Raw genomic sequence first — 25,065 nt, 5'->3', positions numbered from 1 at the left:
AGTCTAATACTACTAAAACACAACACCACCAAACTATACTACTAAAACACAACAACTCCAATCTATACTACTAAACCACAACATATCCAATCTATACTACTAAAACACAACACCTCCAAACTATACTACTAAAACACAACACCTCCAAGCTATATTACTAAACAAACACCTCCAAATTATACTACTAAAACACGAAACCTCCAATCTATACTATTGAAACATACTACTAAAACACGACACCTCCAATCTATACTATTAAAACACAACACCGCCAATCTATATTACTAAAACAAAACACCTCCACGCTATGCTACTAAAACACAACACCTCCAATATATACTACTAAACCACAACATCTCCAGCCTATACTACTAAAACACAACACCTTCAATCTATACTACTAAACCACAACGCCTCCAATCTATACTACTAAACCACAACATATCCAAACTATACTACTAAAACACAACAACTCCAATCTATACTACTAAACCACAACATATCCAATCAATACTACTAAAACACAACACCTCCAAGCTATACTACTAAAACACAACACATCCAAGCTATATTACTAAACAAACACCTCCGAATTATACTACTAAAACACGAAACCTTCAATCTATACTATTGAAACATGCTACTAAAACACGACACCTCCAATCTATACTATTAAAACACAACACCGCCAATCTATATTACTAAAACAAAACACCTCAAAGCTATGCTACTAAAACACAACACCTCCAATCTATACTACTAAACCACAACACCTCCAGTCTATACTACTAAACCACAACATATCCAAACTATACTACTAAACCACAACACCTCCAATCTATACTACTAAACCACAACACCTCCAATATATACTACTAAAACACAACACCTCCAATCTATAATACTAAACCACAACATATCCAAACTATACTACTAAAACACAACACCTCCAATCTATACTACTAAACAACAACATATCCAATCTATACTACTAAAACACAACACCTCCAAGCTATACTACTAAACCACAACACCTCCAAGATATATTACTAAACAAACACCTCCAATCTATACTACTAAACCACAACACCTCCAAACTATACTCTAAACCACATCATCTCCCATCTGTACTACTAAAACACAACACCTCCAATCTATACTACTAAACCACAACATATCCAAACTATACTACTAAAACACAACAACTCCAATCTATACTACTAAACCACAACATATCCAATCTATACTACTAAAACACAACACCTCCAATCTATACTACTAAACCACAACATATCCAAACTATACTACTAAAACACAACAACTCCAATCTATACTACTAAACCACAACATATCCAATCTATACTACTAAAACACAACAACTCCAAGCTATATTACTAAACAAACACCTCCAAATTATACTACTAAAACACGAAACCTTCAATCTATACTATTGAAACATACTACTAAAACACGACACCTCCAATCTATACTATTAAAACACAACACCGCCAATCTATATTACTAAAACAAAACACCTCAAAGCTATGCTACTAAAACACAACACCTCCAATCTATGCTACTAAACCACAACATCTCCAGCCTATACTATTTAACCACAACACCTTCAATCTATACTACTAAACCACAACATATCCAAAATATACTACTAAAACACAACACCTCCAATCTATACTACTAAACCACAACAACTCCAATAGATACTACTAAAACACAACACCACCAATCTATAATACTAAACCACAAGATATCCAAACTATACTACTAAAACACAACACCTCCAATCTATACTACTAAACCACAACATATCCAATCTATACTACTAAACCACAACACCTCCAAGCTATATTACTAAACAAACACCTCCAATCTATACTACTAAACCACAACACCTCCAAACTATACTCTAAACCACATCATCTCCCTTCTGTACTACTAAAACACAACACCTCCAATCTATACTACTAAACCACAACATATCCAATCTATACTACTAAAACACAACACCTCCAATCTATACTACTAAACTACAACATATCCAGACTATACTACTAAAACACAACACCTCCAATCTATACTACTAAACCACAACATATCCAATCTATACTACCAAAACACAACACCTCCAATCTACACTACTAAACCACAACACCTCCAAACTATACTACTAAACCACATCATCTCCCATCTGTACTACTAAACCGCAACACCTCCAATCTATACTACTAAACCACAACACCTCCAAACTATACTACTAAACCACATCATCTCCCATCTGTACTACTAAACCGCAACACCTCCAATCTATACTACTAAACCACAACACCTCCAAACTATACTACTAAACCACATCATCTCCCATCTGTACTACTAAACCGCAACACCTCCAATCTATACTACTAAACCACAACATATCCAATCTATACTACTAAAACACAACAACTCCAAGCTATATTACTAAACAAACACCTCCAAATTATACTACTAAAACACGAAACCTCCAATCTATACTATTGAAACATACTACTAAAACACGACACCTCCAATCTATACTATTAAAACACAACACCTTCAATATGTACTACTAAAACACAACACCTTCAATATATACTACTAAAACACAACACCTCCAATCTATACTAATAAACCACAACACCTTCAATCTATACTACTAAACCACAACACCTCCAATCTATACTACTAAACCACAACACCTCCAATCTATACTAATAAACCACAACACCTCCAATCTATACTACTAAGCCACAACATCTCCAGCCTATACTACTAAAACACAACACCTCCAGTCTATACTACTAAACCACATCATCTCCAGTCTATACTACTAAAACACAACACCTCCAAACTATACTACTAAACCACATCATCTCCCATCTATACTACTAAAACACAACACCTCCAATCTATACTACTAAACCACAACACCTTCAATCTATACTACTAAACCACAACACCTCCAAACTGTACTACTAAAATACAACACCTCCAAACTATACTACTAAAACACAACACCTTCAATCTATACTACTAAAACACAACACCCCCAATCCATGCTACTAAAACACAACACCTTCAATCTGTACTACTAAAACACAACACCTTCAATATATACTACTAAACCACAACATATCCAATATATACTACTAAAACACAAAACCTTCAATCTTTACTACTAAACCACATCATCTCCCATCTATACTACTAAAACACAACACCTCCAATCTATACTACTAAACCACAACATATCCAATCTATACTACTAAACCACAACATATCCAAACTATACTACTAAACCACAACATATCCAACCTATACCACTAAAACACAACAACTTCAATCTTTACTACTAAACCACAACACCTCCAATCTATACTACTAAACCGCAACACCTGCACTTTATACAACTAAACCACAACACCTCCAATCTATAATACTAAAACACAACACCTCCAATCTATGCTACTAAACAACAGCACCTCCAATCTATACTACTAAACCACAACACCTCCAAACTATACTACTAAACCACAACACCTCCAATCTATACTACTAAACCACAACACCTCCAATATATACTACTAAAACACAACACCTCCAATCTATAATACTAAACCACAACATATCCAAACTATACTACTAAAACACAACACCTCCAATCTATACTACTAAACAACAACATATCCAATCTATACTACTAAAACACAACACCTCCAAGCTATACTACTAAACCACAACACCTCCAAGATATATTACTAAACAAACACCTCCAATCTATACTACTAAACCACAACACCTCCAAACTATACTCTAAACCACATCATCTCCCATCTGTACTACTAAAACACAACACCTCCAATCTATACTACTAAACCACAACATATCCAAACTATACTACTAAAACACAACAACTCCAATCTATACTACTAAACCACAACATATCCAATCTATACTACTAAAACACAACACCTCCAATCTATACTACTAAACCACAACATATCCAAACTATACTACTAAAACACAACAACTCCAATCTATACTACTAAACCACAACATATCCAATCTATACTACTAAAACACAACAACTCCAAGCTATATTACTAAACAAACACCTCCAAATTATACTACTAAAACACGAAACCTTCAATCTATACTATTGAAACATACTACTAAAACACGACACCTCCAATCTATACTATTAAAACACAACACCGCCAATCTATATTACTAAAACAAAACACCTCAAAGCTATGCTACTAAAACACAACACCTCCAATCTATGCTACTAAACCACAACATCTCCAGCCTATACTATTTAACCACAACACCTTCAATCTATACTACTAAACCACAACATATCCAAAATATACTACTAAAACACAACACCTCCAATCTATACTACTAAACCACAACAACTCCAATATATACTACTAAAACACAACACCACCAATCTATAATACTAAACCACAAGATATCCAAACTATACTACTAAAACACAACACCTCCAATCTATACTACTAAACCACAACATATCCAATCTATACTACTAAACCACAACACCTCCAAGCTATATTACTAAACAAACACCTCCAATCTATACTACTAAACCACAACACCTCCAAACTATACTCTAAACCACATCATCTCCCTTCTGTACTACTAAAACACAACACCTCCAATCTATACTACTAAACCACAACATATCCAATCTATACTACTAAAACACAACACCTCCAATCTATACTACTAAACTACAACATATCCAGACTATACTACTAAAACACAACACCTCCAATCTATACTACTAAACCACAACATATCCAATCTATACTACCAAAACACAACACCTCCAATCTACACTACTAAACCACAACACCTCCAAACTATACTACTAAACCACATCATCTCCCATCTGTACTACTAAACCGCAACACCTCCAATCTATACTACTAAACCACAACACCTCCAAACTATACTACTAAACCACATCATCTCCCATCTGTACTACTAAACCGCAACACCTCCAATCTATACTACTAAACCACAACACCTCCAAACTATACTACTAAACCACATCATCTCCCATCTGTACTACTAAACCGCAACACCTCCAATCTATACTACTAAACCACAACATATCCAATCTATACTACTAAAACACAACAACTCCAAGCTATATTACTAAACAAACACCTCCAAATTATACTACTAAAACACGAAACCTCCAATCTATACTATTGAAACATACTACTAAAACACGACACCTCCAATCTATACTATTAAAACACAACACCTTCAATATGTACTACTAAAACACAACACCTTCAATATATACTACTAAAACACAACACCTCCAATCTATACTAATAAACCACAACACCTTCAATCTATACTACTAAACCACAACACCTCCAATCTATACTACTAAACCACAACACCTCCAATCTATACTAATAAACCACAACACCTCCAATCTATACTACTAAGCCACAACATCTCCAGCCTATACTACTAAAACACAACACCTCCAGTCTATACTACTAAACCACATCATCTCCAGTCTATACTACTAAAACACAACACCTCCAAACTATACTACTAAACCACATCATCTCCCATCTATACTACTAAAACACAACACCTCCAATCTATACTACTAAACCACAACACCTTCAATCTATACTACTAAACCACAACACCTCCAAACTGTACTACTAAAATACAACACCTCCAAACTATACTACTAAAACACAACACCTTCAATCTATACTACTAAAACACAACACCCCCAATCCATGCTACTAAAACACAACACCTTCAATCTGTACTACTAAAACACAACACCTTCAATATATACTACTAAACCACAACATATCCAATATATACTACTAAAACACAAAACCTTCAATCTTTACTACTAAACCACATCATCTCCCATCTATACTACTAAAACACAACACCTCCAATCTATACTACTAAACCACAACATATCCAATCTATACTACTAAACCACAACATATCCAAACTATACTACTAAACCACAACATATCCAACCTATACCACTAAAACACAACAACTTCAATCTTTACTACTAAACCACAACACCTCCAATCTATACTACTAAACCGCAACACCTGCACTTTATACAACTAAACCACAACACCTCCAATCTATAATACTAAAACACAACACCTCCAATCTATGCTACTAAACAACAGCACCTCCAATCTATACTACTAAACCACAACACCTCCAAACTATACTACTAAACCACAACACCTCCAATCTATACTACTAAACCACAACACCTCCAATATATACTACTAAAACACAACACCTCCAATCTATAATACTAAACCACAACATATCCAAACTATACTACTAAAACACAACACCTCCAATCTATACTACTAAACAACAACATATCCAATCTATACTACTAAAACACAACACCTCCAAGCTATACTACTAAACCACAACACCTCCAAGATATATTACTAAACAAACACCTCCAATCTATACTACTAAACCACAACACCTCCAAACTATACTCTAAACCACATCATCTCCCATCTGTACTACTAAAACACAACACCTCCAATCTATACTACTAAACCACAACATATCCAAACTATACTACTAAAACACAACAACTCCAATCTATACTACTAAACCACAACATATCCAATCTATACTACTAAAACACAACACCTCCAATCTATACTACTAAACCACAACATATCCAAACTATACTACTAAAACACAACAACTCCAATCTATACTACTAAACCACAACATATCCAATCTATACTACTAAAACACAACAACTCCAAGCTATATTACTAAACAAACACCTCCAAATTATACTACTAAAACACGAAACCTTCAATCTATACTATTGAAACATACTACTAAAACACGACACCTCCAATCTATACTATTAAAACACAACACCGCCAATCTATATTACTAAAACAAAACACCTCAAAGCTATGCTACTAAAACACAACACCTCCAATCTATGCTACTAAACCACAACATCTCCAGCCTATACTATTTAACCACAACACCTTCAATCTATACTACTAAACCACAACATATCCAAAATATACTACTAAAACACAACACCTCCAATCTATACTACTAAACCACAACAACTCCAATATATACTACTAAAACACAACACCACCAATCTATAATACTAAACCACAAGATATCCAAACTATACTACTAAAACACAACACCTCCAATCTATACTACTAAACCACAACATATCCAATCTATACTACTAAACCACAACACCTCCAAGCTATATTACTAAACAAACACCTCCAATCTATACTACTAAACCACAACACCTCCAAACTATACTCTAAACCACATCATCTCCCTTCTGTACTACTAAAACACAACACCTCCAATCTATACTACTAAACCACAACATATCCAATCTATACTACTAAAACACAACACCTCCAATCTATACTACTAAACTACAACATATCCAGACTATACTACTAAAACACAACACCTCCAATCTATACTACTAAACCACAACATATCCAATCTATACTACCAAAACACAACACCTCCAATCTACACTACTAAACCACAACACCTCCAAACTATACTACTAAACCACATCATCTCCCATCTGTACTACTAAACCGCAACACCTCCAATCTATACTACTAAACCACAACACCTCCAAACTATACTACTAAACCACATCATCTCCCATCTGTACTACTAAACCGCAACACCTCCAATCTATACTACTAAACCACAACACCTCCAAACTATACTACTAAACCACATCATCTCCCATCTGTACTACTAAACCGCAACACCTCCAATCTATACTACTAAACCACAACATATCCAATCTATACTACTAAAACACAACAACTCCAAGCTATATTACTAAACAAACACCTCCAAATTATACTACTAAAACACGAAACCTCCAATCTATACTATTGAAACATACTACTAAAACACGACACCTCCAATCTATACTATTAAAACACAACACCTTCAATATGTACTACTAAAACACAACACCTTCAATATATACTACTAAAACACAACACCTCCAATCTATACTAATAAACCACAACACCTTCAATCTATACTACTAAACCACAACACCTCCAATCTATACTACTAAACCACAACACCTCCAATCTATACTAATAAACCACAACACCTCCAATCTATACTACTAAGCCACAACATCTCCAGCCTATACTACTAAAACACAACACCTCCAGTCTATACTACTAAACCACATCATCTCCAGTCTATACTACTAAAACACAACACCTCCAAACTATACTACTAAACCACATCATCTCCCATCTATACTACTAAAACACAACACCTCCAATCTATACTACTAAACCACAACACCTTCAATCTATACTACTAAACCACAACACCTCCAAACTGTACTACTAAAATACAACACCTCCAAACTATACTACTAAAACACAACACCTTCAATCTATACTACTAAAACACAACACCCCCAATCCATGCTACTAAAACACAACACCTTCAATCTGTACTACTAAAACACAACACCTTCAATATATACTACTAAACCACAACATATCCAATATATACTACTAAAACACAAAACCTTCAATCTTTACTACTAAACCACATCATCTCCCATCTATACTACTAAAACACAACACCTCCAATCTATACTACTAAACCACAACATATCCAATCTATACTACTAAACCACAACATATCCAAACTATACTACTAAACCACAACATATCCAACCTATACCACTAAAACACAACAACTTCAATCTTTACTACTAAACCACAACACCTCCAATCTATACTACTAAACCGCAACACCTGCACTTTATACAACTAAACCACAACACCTCCAATCTATAATACTAAAACACAACACCTCCAATCTATGCTACTAAACAACAGCACCTCCAATCTATACTACTAAACCACAACACCTCCAAACTATACTACTAAACCACAACACCTCCAATCTATACTACTAAACCACATCATCTCCCATCTATACTACTAAACCACATCATCTCCCATCTGTACTACTAAACCGCAACACCTCCAATCTATACTACTATACCACAACAGCTCCAATCTATACTTCTAAACCACATCATCTCCAATCTATACTACTAAACCAAAACATCTCCAATATATACTACTAAACCACAACACCTGCAAGCTATACTACTAAACCACAACACTTCCAATCTATACTACTAAACCACAACATCTCCAAGCTATACTACTAAACCACAACATATCCAAGCTATACTACTAAACCACAACACCTCCAAGCTATACTACTAAACGACATCATCTCCCATCTATACTACTAAACCACATCATCTCCCATCTGTACTACTAAACCACAACAGCTCCAATCTATACTACTAAACCACAACACCTCCAATCTATACTACTAAACCACAACACCTCCAAGCTATACTACTAAACCACAACACCTCCAATCTATACTACTAAACCACAACATATCCAAGCTATACTACTAAACCACAACACCTCCAATCTATACTAGTAAACGACAACACCTCCAATCTATACTACTAAACCACATCATCTCCCATCTATACTACTAAACCACATCATCTCCCATCTGAACTACTAAACCGCAACACCTCCAATCTATACTACTATACCACAACACCTCCAATCTATACTTCTAAACCACATCATCTCCAATCTATACTACTAAACCAAAACATCTCCAATATATACTACTAAACCACAACACCTCCAAGCTATACTACTAAACCACAACACTTCCAATCTATACTACTAAACCACAACATCTCCAAGCTATACTACTAAACCATAACACCTCCAAGCTATGCTACTAAACCACAACATCTCCAAGCTATACTACTAAACCACAACACCTCCAAGCTATACTACTAAACCAGAACATCTCCAAGCTATACTACTAAACCACAACATATCCAATCTATACTACTAAACCACATCATCTCCCATCTATACTACTAAACCACATCATCTCCCATCTGTACTACTAAACCACATCATCTCCAATCTATACTACTAAACCAAAACATCTCCAATATATACTACTAAACCACAACACCTCCAATTTATACTACTAAACTACAACACCTCCAATCTATACTACTAAACCACAACATCTCCAATATATACTACTAAAACACGACATCTCCAATCTATACTAATAAAACACAACACCTTCAACCTATATTACTAAAACACGACACCTCTTGACTCCTCTCTTCATTCAACTACTCCACCTAACATCAACAGTCCACATCAGCCGCGTTTACGCTCAAGATTTGTCAACCTCAGTAAGTTTAATATGAGCCATTAACACAGTGCCATTAAACATTTCTATTTACATTTGTTTGTTTTATTGTTTTACAAAACAAAAGGTTTACTGTGTCTTGAACAAGCATATTTTCATTGTTAATTTGTTTCCGACGTGAAACAGCGATCCCTGCAACCTCGTACAACTGTCGGTCTGAGCCAAGTTGATCCAAGGTGAGCATGTGAAACAAAATCCTGCCTTGCATCGATGGAATTATATTTACAATTTCGACATAAGAAGAAAGCAAAGTTTGTTTTACGTTTTATGTTACAAAGCAGGGAGATATAAACTGGTATTATCCACAACTGACCCGATCAAAACCGTATTTTTATCACTACCATTTAATGTAAGTAGGTTCATTTATTTATATATTGCATATTTGTAAACAAAAGTCTTAGAAAATGATTTAGCGCAGGTACTCTGGATATGTTTTTACAGCCTTAATAATATGTTACTGTATATGCAGCAGAGAAGAACTGTAAAGAATGGTTATGTACCTTTATAATGTCTGAAACAGATTTTTTACACTCCTCTAGAGTTCGAAGATGGACAGGGTCTTCCAGAAATTCAACTATCTCCCGTATGAAACTTTTCATATCTGCATCACTCAGTTTCATATCAGCTGCATGCATCACAATGTTCCTTACAGTAGAAACCTAAAACAGTGAAGACATTATTTAACTGTATGTATTATTGAACTGCATGTATGTATGTATGTATGTATGTATGTATGTATATATGTATGTATGTACGTACTTACGTACGTAGGTATACGGACCATTTACATCTTGCTGAAAGAGAGCTCTCACAGACTTGAATCTTGTCTTTCATGTTTTATCGAAAAGAATTGTTTCCAGATGTTCTTGTTTTATTATGAATGACAGTATTTTGCTGCAGACTATGATAATTTGCAAAACAAGGCTTGACCCAAGCATGCATTCCTGTACAGATGTTCTAATTCTATTGAACTGTTTTGAGAAGAACTTGTTTAAAGATTCCTACGTATTTTAGGAACTTCTGTCATATCTGGGAGCGATATGCATCCTTCATAAACATCTGAAATACCCTGATATCAAACACTTCTGTAGAATTTAATACAAATTGATCAAGTATTTCTTGTGAAGATGTTAAGGGGAGCAAGTACTGGCAGACGTAATATCCACGAACGCTGCGGGAACATGCATTAAGCTCGCTGTGGCATATATATGGCCACACATATCTCTGATGTACAGTGTGGTGATGTGTCTAAAACCTGTGACACAGACTATCAATTCGTAGAAAATGCATCAAATCGCTAATTCGGTTGTGCCATAAACAATCATAAAAAGAGACAAAACAGCGAACTGTTCATTGCCAAATTCAAGAATATCTAGTATTGTAAGGCGATTCATTAATGCTCTTCCTGACTCTCAAGAAACTGATATGCAGAGAATGTGTGCCATTTTCCTTGAAGAGCAACTTTTCCTAATTAAATATGCATCGTCGCGATTAATAAGGTGTTTTCGACAGCGACAACAGTGACGATTTGGTGGGATCAAACTATCGGAGGATTCTTTTTGTTCTTATCGTTGTTAAACCTAATGATTACAGGAGAGCTGCCCGCTCTCGTCGACGATGCATCACTTCATCTACAATCAATATCGGCTTAACTTTAAACCCCCTCTCTAGGTTTTATGTGGACAGTATAACATTACGCATTACAGAGATTGGTGGCTGAGTCAAAACCAAAGGAGGTAAAATGCGTCTACAATTTTGAAACACTTGTATCAAAATACATATCATTTGTTCAGATCAAAGGGTTGACACAAAAATAGTTATACTATTTTTAATGAAACAAATAGAAGAAAATTTTAAATGGAAAGAAAACTACTCTGTTAGAAAACATATCGCTTGGAAGGAAATCACTATTTTCTGAAGCAATGTTAAGATTCTACTTTGAATGTTCATTGTGATGTTACATTTTTTCCATAGGCTTGAACGAAATCAATAATTTTACTTAATATTTGATGGGATGAAATCTTCTACTTAAAACGTGATAGGATAACAAAAATTGACTTAAAATTCGATATAATAAAAAATTCTACTTAAACTTTGATTGGATGAAAAATTCTTCGTAAAAATTGATAGGGTGAACATTTCTACTTAAAATTGGATAGGCTCAATAATTCTACTTACTAAATGTGTCCGTTTCAACCCTTGTGGAGTCAGCTTCCCATGAAAATGTTTGCATGTGGATATTAGCGTGAGGATTGCTTGTGCATCAGTGTCGTCAGGGCCTTTATTGGACGGTTGTTGGCCCCTGGGCATGAAAGCCTTAGCACATTCCCAGGGGCTAAATGGCCAATACCTAACATCACAATTCCCCCAGTATATCCTGTCCGAACCAGGATTTGATCGAAGATTAAGTAGTTCTGACAACCAGATATGACATAACATCGGGCAAGGAGGACTTCCAAATGCCCACACGCGTGTGTACCTATTATGTTTTATATTACTCGCACTACAGCTTGTACACCGTGTTTGTGGTACAGCTTGTCTTCCGTATATTTTCTGTAAAAGATTTGTATGCATCAAGTCCACTTCATTTCCTACGAAGAGGTGGAGGGCTCTCTTCATGTACCAAAGTGATAGGCTGACCTTTAACCAGTTCCTGTAGTTCGGATCTTTCACATCTTGCGTAGGGGAACCCGTTGTCATTTTGAGACTATCAAAATTATTTCTGTGGCATGCATTCGGCACACTAACCTGAAATGATATGCAATAATGGAGAATACTATACATTAACAGCGGCCTTAACTTTATTTAGCATTATCACAATCCTATTATGGAGGGATCTCGATCCTTTGTACCCCGTCAGAAATATAGTGGGAGCATACACTCTTAAAATAATCCGTCAGCACTTCCTGGTTATGTTTTGTGTAGCGGTCAATTTATCGTGTATTTATCGTGGTCAATAGGGTCATCGAATGTTTAATGTGGATGCTTTGTGCTGTATACAAGCCGAGCGCAACCCAGATCAAAAAGTCAGTGTGACCTCTACTTCACGCTTTTCTGCCCCCCCCCCCCCCGTGTTGTACATCACTGTGCTATGTATAGCTAGCCAATATGACCTTTATTTTTTCCTTGAGTTAAATAAATTTAAGCGTTAAATTCCAAGGTGCCCTGGTAAGGAATTCAAACATTGCGAGCAGACTGTGTGGGAGGGAGGATGGAGGGCATTAGTTTGCCACAGAAACAGTTCTAGTTATCCTGTCTTGTTTCTCCACATCTAATGAGATAAAATCCTCCCATCTTTGTTTGCTAACCAAGGATATACTTCTGCTTTAGTGATTCTTACCAGGATATCTATTTTGCGTGTGTGTGTGAGTGTGTGTGATTTGAATTTTTAACATAGCTTTAACAATTTTTCAATCATATCGCTGCGATGTCTGCAATGTGGCAGCTTATAGTGATGTCTAGCACTGGGGCATCATGCCGCAAACATGTAGCATGATGTCCCACCCAGTCACATTATCCTGACACCGGACCGACCAGTCCTAACACTAACCTCTTAATACTGAGCGCCAACCGAGGCAGCTGTTAGTACTATTTTTGTAAGTCTTTGGTATGAATCGGCCGGGGATCGAACCCACGACCTCCGGCATCAGAGGCGGACGCTCTAACCACTAGGCCACCGGAGCGGTATATCTATTTTGCGAATGCAGTCTTAAACAGTGAGTGTCAATAGTCTTCAATGTGATTCATTTGTTTCGCGACCATTGTGCGCCGAAATCTGATTTATTGCCACATTGTGCCGTGACTGTCATTTTGGTACAAATTTAACTGCCAAACCTCTGCAGGAACACAAGTAGTAATGAAACTTAATGACGTCTTTCTAACCAAATTGGCTGGTGGATTATATTTCAGACGTAACCTATGGAACGTTGGATAAAAAAAGTATCACAAAGCTAATTATTCGACTGACATTTTGAATTGTTGAAAATATAACCATACGCTAAAGTCTGATTCTAGTAAAGCATACGTATATATTGTGATTGATTATCGTTATAATTGGCGTTTTATATATCAACAAATATCTGTGTCTGGGAAAAGTGAACAGGCAAGGCCTCTCGCTTTACGTAATCGTCTGTACCTTTATATAAAGTACACAAATGAGAAGAGTGTACACTCAGATCTGCTATTATATAATGGTGCCCGAACTTCGGAGGCAACGCTGGTTATTTAGAATACAAAGGTGAATGATCATCCTACATTATGATATGTTGGCAAATTACTTTAATTCATATATGGTTACTTAGAATAATAAGCTAAATGAACAGCGAATATCAACATCTATTGGTGCATAAGTCGATCCGCAAGTCCGAGACGCAAAACAGATGCAAGGGGATTCGACGCACAAAGCTAATTCCCACCTTGCGTCCACACCCAGTTCGCCTATTGGGTTAAACCGGCCCTGTCGAGACATCACAAAATGCTAGCGGTTGGGTTCGATTCATAGTCACCACTGTAAGAAAATTAAATAATATTTTCAAAAACAGTAAAGAAGTTTGAGAAATAATGTTTTGAAAATTAGTGTAATACGGTAAATCCCATTGTGACAAAAACGAACACATGGTCTTGTTGGTTGTAATGCTCACATACAGTATAGTGAGCATTGAACCTTGCGCTGAATAAGTTCTTCCCTTGGGTTCGAGTCATAGGCACCACTGTAATAAAATTAAATAATAGCTCCAAATCAAGTAACGAAATTTCAGAAATAATACTACGAAAATGATTGTAACACAGTAAAACTGAGTTGTTGTTTGCTTTGTAGTAAGGGACCTTAAACCCTTGTAATCGTGCCAGTATCATGGAGAAAAAGGTAATGATACAAAGTACTGGCGTAGCCGCGGGACAGAATTCACTCTTAAGTCAAGCTGGTTTCAGGGTTTTAAAGATTAACTGGCCTGGAATAATGGTGCAAAACAAAAGGCAAATCTGCCAATTATAAACAAAAGAGACATCGAAACAACCTGCTTTCAAATGTGTAGACAATTATTAAATTGTTCAGCCAAAATACAAAATTAATGATGATCTGCAGCCTTTATTATGATCATTTTGCATTAACATGTAACAGTTACGCTGGTTATGTGCCTTATACAATTTAAAGAGTATACCTTTTCATACACGTACCTCAGTTTCTAGGATCGCTTATATCATTGAAAACGAGTAACTCGAGGCGAAAATAAACGTAAATGAAACAAGTATGCATTTCTAGCTGAAATATAGTCTGGAAGAATGCATTTTGTTAGAAACGATGAATAAAGCAAAATCTGCGTCTAATATTTTTGAGAATTTAAAAAAAAGATATAATAAAAACTAAGCATGATTTGCGTTTTGTAAGTATGGTATGTTATAGTACAGCCTTGTAAACTCGAACCGGACCGTGAATTATGAAGTCTTTAGTTACCTGTATTTAATGTCGTGTTGGAGAAATAAGATAATATGCACATGTAAATTAATAACAAAACAGTTATAGTAGTATATAACCGTTTATTGACGTGGTTATTTAAAGCGATGGTCACTGATGTGTGACCTGTGTCCATCTTGACAATTTTGTCGTTACATTTATTTATTTATTTTTTTTTTTATTTGGTGTCTATATCTGTTGGCACACCAAAAATGTATTTTTATATGCATATAAGTCTTGTAAAACGAATTAAATAAATATAATTTTATGTTCCAAGATTTTCAACCATTATAGTATTCAACACGAAAAACTTAACAATTTTAAAGTTTAGAGACTGGCATGCGAATAGGCCGACCCAATTTTTTTTCTTCTGACTTTGTGTGTGTATGATTTTGATTTTTGACGTAGCTTTAACACTTTTTTCCGTTGTATCACTACGATGTCTGCAGTGTTACAGTTTATAGCGATGTCTATCACTGAGGCATCATGCCGAAGACATGGAGCATGATACCCCACCCAGTAAAACTATCCTGACACCAGGCCGACCAGTCTTAACACTAATCTCTTAATGCTGGGCGCACAGCGAGGCAGCTGTAAGTATCATTTGTACAAGTCTTTGGAATGACTCGGCCGGGGTTCGAACCCGCGACGTCTGGCATCCGAAGGGACGCCCTAATCACTAGGCTGCCGGAGCGCTCTCTTCCAGGCTTTTATTTTGTAATACATTATTCAGCTTATACGTGAGTATATACGGTACTTAAAATAATAAATGAACAGAGTACATAATGATTTGTCAGCATATTACTCGAATGTATACCTGGGCACCAGTGGCTTTAGTAGGGCTGGTGTCACCCAGTGCGGTAACTCATGGTGTCACCCCCATGGACCGCCTTCCTCCCCGTGTTTTTTTTGTTTGTTTGTTTGTTATAGACAGTCATGTGCCGTAACTCATGGTGTCGCCCCCATCGAATCCCATCCTGCAATTCAAATATTTTACAGACAGTCATGTGCGGTACCTCATTGTGTCACCTTCATGGATCTCCTTCCTGCATACAAATTCAAAATCTTTAAAAACAGCCATTGTGGTGTCACCCCTCTGATGGCGTCACCCGGTGCGTCCTCCCCCCCCCTTACCCCCCCCCCCGTGACGCAACTGCTGAGCACTTATAATAAAAATTGAATGAACAGCGTAGATCAAGATATTTCGGTATATTACTCCAACACTTATCTGGGTACTTAGAATAAAGTTGAATGAACTGTGTACATCATGATCTGTCGGAACATTCCTAAAATACATAGATGGGTCTAAACTGTAAACATATTGACTAAACTAATCCACTAGAATATACGGCACCCGTATAGGTAATGTACAAAAATCAATATATCATGCATCCATTGTTTACAAGACACAATTGCTGACTTCCTAATTGTTGCATGTTACCCTTTTTTATTGTCCCTTTGTTTAATCTGTCAATGTGGTGCATGTCTAATTTACATTGTATATGACCCAAACAACCCGAGATTATAAACAAATATGAAAGAGAGAGAGAGAGAGAGAGAGAGAGAGAGAGAGAGAGAGAAAGAGAGCATGTCCGCTTTTTCAATCATTTAACACGAGATGTATACATTTTTCCTTAAAAGAATCGAGGTTTTCCGAGTTTCCCTTTAATGAAAAATGTATACAAAGAGTGGTATATCACTGATACAGAGTACATACTATACATATATTTTATTTTATCACATACAAATACACATATTTCTTTTTGAACGGAGTTAAGACTGACTATAGACAACTATTTATTAACCGTGTGAATAAACTCACATCCCACCCGAGTGTGTCCGCTAATAAATGTAGTTATGTGCCTTTTGTAGCTATTCACAATCACCTTTGCATACTGAGTAGTTGATTGTTTTCTTTTTTAGTTTCTTATTTTATTCACATTGATTAAATCAATATAAGGCACGCTTATATTTAAACATGAAAGATGGTTTTAATGAAGAAAGTAGAGCACTACAAACACGCTGTTAACTTCTTGAACCTGAACGCTCAGCCTTTCACACGTAATTAATATTACTACCGACCACAATATTATCTCTATCTTTCTCTTTCGACTTAACTTTTACCATCATTCATAGGTCGAGAGACATCGTTTCGTGAAAACAAGCGGAAACCCTCTATGCTCGTCTTTTTTTAGATTTTTGCCAGTATCTGCCCACGAAGGTCCAGATACAGACAGACAGACAGAGAGGGACGGCTTTTTTGGACACTTTCATATTTGATTAATCATAATCGACTTTTAAAACATTATAATAGATTTTTTTAAAAACACAACAACAACAAGGTATTAAATCCGTTACAGTATGTGTACCTCGTAACCGACGTATGGTGTCGACAGCCTATTGCAACTTTGTATTATTGATATTATGAACACTATAGATAAATCCCAAGGAAAGTGTAAACATACCTTTACGACGAACCATATTTTTGTAGGATACTTGGTGTAAGTTCAGTTTTAAGGTATTCGTCCAGCACAGTTTCTTTTTATTTCTCACTCCAGACTTCTGCGTATTTTGTCTCTTATGCATGAAAGTGGAAGGGGGAACGGAAGCAGAAAGGATTGCGTTGAAACTGTGTATCATGTTAAATTCATGTTGAAAACTGGGATTATTAATACTTTTAGCGTTATTCTAATACGTCACTAATGATTAGTGGCTGGAAATTCATCACTGATAAGAAGGCCTAAAAACGATAGCACACAGTTCCATGTATGTTTATGTATGCTTTTTATTGCGCCATGGGTGGATCACAATTTGATATACCAATAGTATAGGGATATCAAATTGCTTTATACCAACACTTTAAAGCCATGTTATTTTTAATATATATATATATATATATATATATATATATATATATATATATATATATATATATATATATATATATATATATATAATTATCAGAATAAACAGCTTCAGATGTACCGGAAAATAATTATTATGCTTCCGTCAGATAAATCTCAAGGTTGTAGCGTACCGTCTTAGTTTCATGAGATTTATATTGATATTTAGAGATAGAAACAAATTAAATTGGTTGTCAGTTGTAGATATTGTTGATACTTACTAGCAATAAAAATAAGAAGAAGGAGAAGGTTTTATTATTTCTTGATACCAATTATTTTCTATTACAAATATAATAATAATTATTATTATTGTATTATCATTATTTATATTATTATTATTATTATTATTATTATCATTATTTATTTATTTATTTATTTATTTATTTATTTATTTCTAAAGTGTTGAGGTCTGCGTGTATGGCAACATGCTAATAAGAAATTGTTTGTTTGCAGCTCTGAGGAAGAAATTTAAGCTAATGGAAGAAGATATTACGCCGTACTTTTCTGTATACAATATTCATACAGGAGCTCCACCACCTCACAATATACAGTTATGTCAAGATTTGCAAATATGGACTTGTCCTTTAGACAGCACAGATCTTGGTCTCACAATGCGAAAGCAACTTTTAGTCTACGTTGTTCTCAGTAGCGAGAACCTTAACCACCAATCAAGAAAGTTCTACGTCATCCCTGCTGATGTAACAGAACAACACCTTTCATGGATTCGCCTGAAAATTATCTCTCAGACATATCCGCCTTTTTTCTCATAATTATTCAACGGACAACAAGACAACAACAGCACCCAAAACCAATCAACATTTCTCTCTCTCTCTCTCTCTCTCTCTCTCTCTCTCTCTCTCTCTCTCATCCTTGTTAGATTAATAAAATATCAGAAACTAAACCACAAAAGAAATTTGGAAGGTTCTGCTAAAGTTACAAAAATATTAGAACTAGCTAAATCTATATAAATTTGTAAACTCGATATCGATAAGTGGCAGGACGAATGGAGAAAACACTTGCCTTCACTACAGTGTTTTTTTAATGGGATTTTTTGGCGGGTTCCTTTCTCGATGGTTGTCGTTCTATACGCTGTAGTTTTTTTCTAGGAACAAGTTTTCGCTTTTATCATGAAACATGTGTTTGACGCCGCTGATTAAGTTCCTATTACTGTCACCACTAATACAGTAACCAAATAGAAGACGCAATTTCATGAAAACTATTTGGAGAAGTTGCTGTTGTTGTTTTGGGCTTAACGCCATTCTGTAGTATATGATGGTCTATACATGGCGGCTAGTAAAACTGGTAGAGGAAGAACCCTTGAAAACCCGCTAAGAACACCTACCCAAGGGAAACAAGTGACAATATGTTCCAGACTGGTCTAACAAGAGGCTAAAACCTTCGCGGAGAGATGGTCGTATTTTTGGAACTGTTTTTAATTGTGATCGGTTTTTCTCCAAATAAGTACAGCACTATTTAACCTGCAATAGTATAATTGCCGAGAAAATACACATCTGAACCAATGAAAGTTTTGTCAAAAATGTTCGGACCAGGAAATATATAGTTGAATATTGAATATTACTCCCATTTAAAATACATTTGAACTAACTACCCTTCATAAATCAAAACCTTTTAAGCTGTGCCTGCGAAATGAGGAACCATCGGATCAATGAACTTTCTCAGTTTTGCACCTATATTATTCAAGCTTACAAACCTTCCTGACTGTTGAATGTAGCTTTTGGATAGAAACAGTCAGACTCATGAACCTGAGGAAAAATCAACCGTCGGAATATCAAGCAGTTACCAAAACAGTGTACTTTGTTATATATGTATGTATGTATGTATGCATGATTGCATGCATGCATGTATGTATGTATGTATGTATGTTGTTGTTGTTGGGTTTAGCACCATTTTTAAGCACACGATAGGCTATATATGACTGCCAGTATTAATGGTGTAGGAAGAACCCGAGAAAACCCCAGAAAGAACCACCGACCCAAGAGAAGCTACTGGCAAGCTTTATGTATGTATGTATGTATGTATGTATGTATGTATGTACGTATGTATGTATGTATGCATGTATGTATGCATGCATGCATGCATGAATGTATGTATGTATGTATGTATGTATGTACACAAATACACACACACGGAATGGAAGAACGATGTGGTGTAATGATGTACAACTGTTATTCATCCTCTGATTTTGTGTATAATTCTGGTACATTGATATAAGAACCAAACGTTGCATTGTATCGTTGATCTGGTCATTAAACAGATCTCATACAAGGCATAATCGTAGCAATGGTTTATAAGTATTAAACGTCATGCCACTATATTTACACATCAGTGCATGTTACTTGTCACGAGTCGAGCCTATGACGTCTTTGTTGTGAAGTAAACCAATAAAATAATCCAGCTTTCAGCTATTTTCAAATCCACTTCCACGAAAATTAGGCGCAGCTGGATCTGCAGTTCATTGCATTCTGCTCGACACGAACACAGTCTATGACTCTCTTGTTGGGAAACAAGCTAATTACGCTAGGACCGAAGACAACATTCAGTACGTATCTGTTTTCTTCGATAAGCAAAGTCACTCCATAAACAATGATCATCTAGAGGACCCGCAACCTCTTTGTAGGAAATGACGTGAACTTTGGAGTGTGGATGGGCCTTCTGTAGTAGTAGTATTAGTAGTCGCAGCAGCAACAACAGTAGTAGTAACATCAGTAGCAGCAAGAATAGCGTAGCATATGCAGTAGACTCGATAGTGGCGCTTGCAGTAGTAGCAGTAAAAGTAGTAGTAGTAGCAGCAGTAGTAGTAGTAGTAGATGAAGAAAGAAAAGATGGAAGTTATTTTAAGATATGTAAGTGTGCGCGCGAGTAAGTAACATTTATTAAAAGCGTTAGCCTTTGTAAGGACTTGAATGATACAAAATGAGTAGTACATCAAAATATAAAATACGTTGTGCACGCATGTTCAAAATGCAGATACGTTTCAACCATATACAACCAATCAAACAACACCAGCTTACCTAGTTGCTACCCCCACCCCAGCATATATACATATACATATACACATGCAAGTGATTGAAAGAATCTTAACATAGCCAAAAGCTTGTTCTAGATATAGAAAAAATAATATTTTAACTAAAGTCAAAGACCTTAATCTAGATATAGAAAAATGACAGCTTAAGTATAGCAAAATACTTTGTGTTATATATATATATATATATATATATATATATATATATATATATATATATATATATATATATATATATAAGAATGATATCCTAACTGTAGAAAAAAACTGTGTTATATAGAAGAAAAAAACAAACAGATATCCTAATTGTAACCAAAAACTTCTTTCTAGATATCGTAAACTACACAGGCCATCAAAGCTTTAAATATAACTTTCTTCTGAGGTTCTGAAAACGTGTTCTTCGTAGCGAAAGCACACAACAATGATTTTTGTACACACTCGCAACGATTTAAATGGCGGAATCGAGGGCCCTACGAATCATGGTAGATTTCTCAGTTTTAGTCGTGTAACGATAGGCTATTCATAAGCTGATTATGTCCTCCGTAACAATCGTTCACTTACGGTTTGGCTTTAGAACTGATGCATTTTGACAATTGAGACGTAAAATTGATAGTTTTACAAGACTTTCATTTGGAGTTTACATTTTGTGATCAGTGGCTGTGATAGATGTGAGAAAACACATGGTTTAGCACAATCCTTGAGACTAGAGGGAGAAAGACAGACATACAGAGAGACAGACAGACAGATAGAGTACTTGTATTTGTTATTTTATGGCTGTGCGTTTAGTACGAATTTGTTACGAATAAGATACAACGATTGTGGGAATGTGTATGGAATGTCACCTGTCCTATACATATCATTTTGAAGAAACTAACGGCACACATTAGCTATGAGAATGAGGAACGGCTTTATATTCGCATAATGAAAACCCGACAGCTGGCCTCCAAGTCAATGCACACAAGCACGAGCGCGCCCACACACACACACACACACACACACTGAATGTATTAGTTCCAGACATTGTAGTATTCAGATTCACCTTAGAATGGAGTTATAAGTTTCTAAAAGCACAGCGTATTAAATCAGTGACTAAAATAAAAAGTTTTACAATCAGAATATAAGTATTGCATTATGTTGACATATATTGGGCTAACGGAACGTCAGCACATTACTGGCTATATAATGCCAATTAAGTATGAAGTAACTGCAATCGGATAAGTGATATCATTCCCAGTCTATTCCGTGGCAAACAATAGTTAGGACCGAACAAATAGGTTCCCTAGCAATAGACCAATTGTTTGTCCATGGAAAAACATTGTTTTTATGAACGAAAAAAAATAAGGTGTCAAACTAAAATGTATAACGACTTGCAGGTCTGCAAGACATCCCACCCACATACTCAAAATATAATATAAGAATGTGACAGGTATATAGTCTGTGACTATTCCTATCATTTTCGGGTCTGATATATTATGATGGACCTATGGCCTCTGAAGGCGAATACGACTGGTAGGGAGTGTGGTTTTTCTCATGTTGTAAATTAACCATATCGCTTTTGCAAATGAATATATATATATATATATATATATATATATATATATATATATATATATATATATATATATATATATATATATATGTGTGTGTGTGTGTGTGTGTGTGTGTGTGTTGCTGAAAAAGTGAATCTGAAAAATCGTAATGTGATTGCATCTGTATAAATCGTGACTTACCCCGAACTCTGTGTGCAGTTGTTTATGTTATGTATCAAGTGTGATCGCCAATCATGTGGAATACGCATCTTTGCAACATTGTCTGAAGAATACACATTGCTGCAACATTCCAATTTGAAACTGAGTATGATTCAATACAAGCAGTGATGACGTACACAATAAGTATTGCCTATGATAAAACGGAAAATTGCCATTGTGTGGCCGGAAGACAGTCATGGTAAAGTCAATAACAACCTCTCGTGTGCCTAGTCTTATTGCGGAGTTTATGTCGGGATTTAAGGATGGGCAAAATCAAATGTGCTATCATCCGGATTTGATACATGTAAATAATCAGAAAAATAATTGCAATTAGATGATTATTCTTATTGATTGCTTTAAGGATGATATCCATTGTTTTCAATGCTATTACTACTGCTGATGTTGCTGCTGCTACTACTACTACTACCACTACTACTACTACTACTTATAAAATTCTATGTGGAAACGTTAGATATCTCCGAAATATAGCAGTTATCATGTTTGCCTTAATACTTGTAGCTCCATTAATGTACACGAATGACAGCATTTAGCTTATTGCTGACAACCATTATCGTGTATATCATCCACCATAGTTCAAACGACCTTGACACAAATATGTCACTGTATGATGCACGTACATACGGTGCTCACTTTAAAGCACAGTTAATTAAGTGTTAGTTCGAACATCATAGACCCTGATTTAATGGGCCATAATGTGACTGCATATTAGACTCTATCAAGTTGGTATTTTACGGAGAGCGTTATGAATGTGAAAACACGTTACTCCGACATACCTGTTGAAACAATAAAAGATACGTTGTATCGTCCATTACTTTCGTAATTTAATTTATTAGCTTACTTGGTGGTTTAATTTTACTATTAACCTAGTCCTCTGTTTAATCATATAACATGGTATGATCCTTAATCCGGAGTTAGAGCGTGCGCCTCGGATGAGGGAGGTCGTGGGTTCGAACCCCCATCGAGTCATACCAAAGACATACAAATTATACTAGCAGCTGCCTCGCTAGGCGCTCAGCACTGAGAGGTTAGTGCTAGGATTGGTCGACCTGGTGTCACGATAATGTGACTGGATGTGACATGATGCTACATGTCTGCGACATGATGCCCCATTGCTATACATCACTATAAACTGCACACTGCAGACATCGTAGCGATATGACTGAAAATTTGTTAAAGCTACGTTAGCAATCCAAAACACACAAATACCGGAATTTATTATTGTGGCCATCGGTATTATACAACGTACCATTAACGTTTGATGATTGAAAAGAAAATCAATAAGCTGTAAATCAGAATGCAGATTGAATTGTCCATTTTAGTTAATAAGTGTACAGTTTAACATGTCTATGTTACATGGGATATGAGCCACTTTGTGTTGATGTACTCAACTGAAAGATGCTATAAATACAATCCCACAATACAACATTCTTGTGCTTGCCTAATTCTGCTTAGGACACAGAG

General features: G+C 35.7%; 1 protein-coding gene across 3 annotated transcripts in view; it reads right to left on the bottom strand.

Moving 5' to 3' along the window:
* LOC149792035 (uncharacterized) overlaps window positions 1-23,678 on the bottom strand; it is a 35,520-nt gene extending 11,842 nt beyond the window's left edge. The window contains exons 1-5 of one of the 3 annotated variants that reach the window (XM_089970522.1): window positions 23,566-23,672; window positions 16,707-16,866; window positions 14,853-14,944; window positions 12,616-13,185; window positions 10,938-11,096 (exon numbers count right to left, since the gene is read on the bottom strand). In XM_089970522.1, coding sequence (XP_089826648.1) covers window positions 10,938-11,096; window positions 12,616-13,137 — 681 coding nt within the window. In that variant the 5' untranslated portion in view covers window positions 13,138-13,185; window positions 14,853-14,944; window positions 16,707-16,866; window positions 23,566-23,672. Of the gene's footprint in view, window positions 1-10,937; window positions 11,097-12,615; window positions 13,186-14,852; window positions 14,945-16,706; window positions 16,867-23,565 lie in introns of all 3 variants that reach the window. The other 2 variants (XM_089970523.1, XM_089970524.1) reach the window with 2 other exon arrangements.
* Window positions 23,679-25,065: the final 1,387 nt, after the last annotated feature.

The sequence above is a fragment of the Sinohyriopsis cumingii genome, chromosome 9 (assembly GCF_028554795.1).
Source record: "Sinohyriopsis cumingii isolate HCF-2022 chromosome 9, ASM2855479v2, whole genome shotgun sequence".
Taxonomy (NCBI): Eukaryota; Metazoa; Mollusca; class Bivalvia; order Unionida; family Unionidae; genus Sinohyriopsis; species Sinohyriopsis cumingii.
Note: the sequence above shows the minus strand (reverse complement) of the source record. Positions and strands in the feature narration are given on the sequence as shown.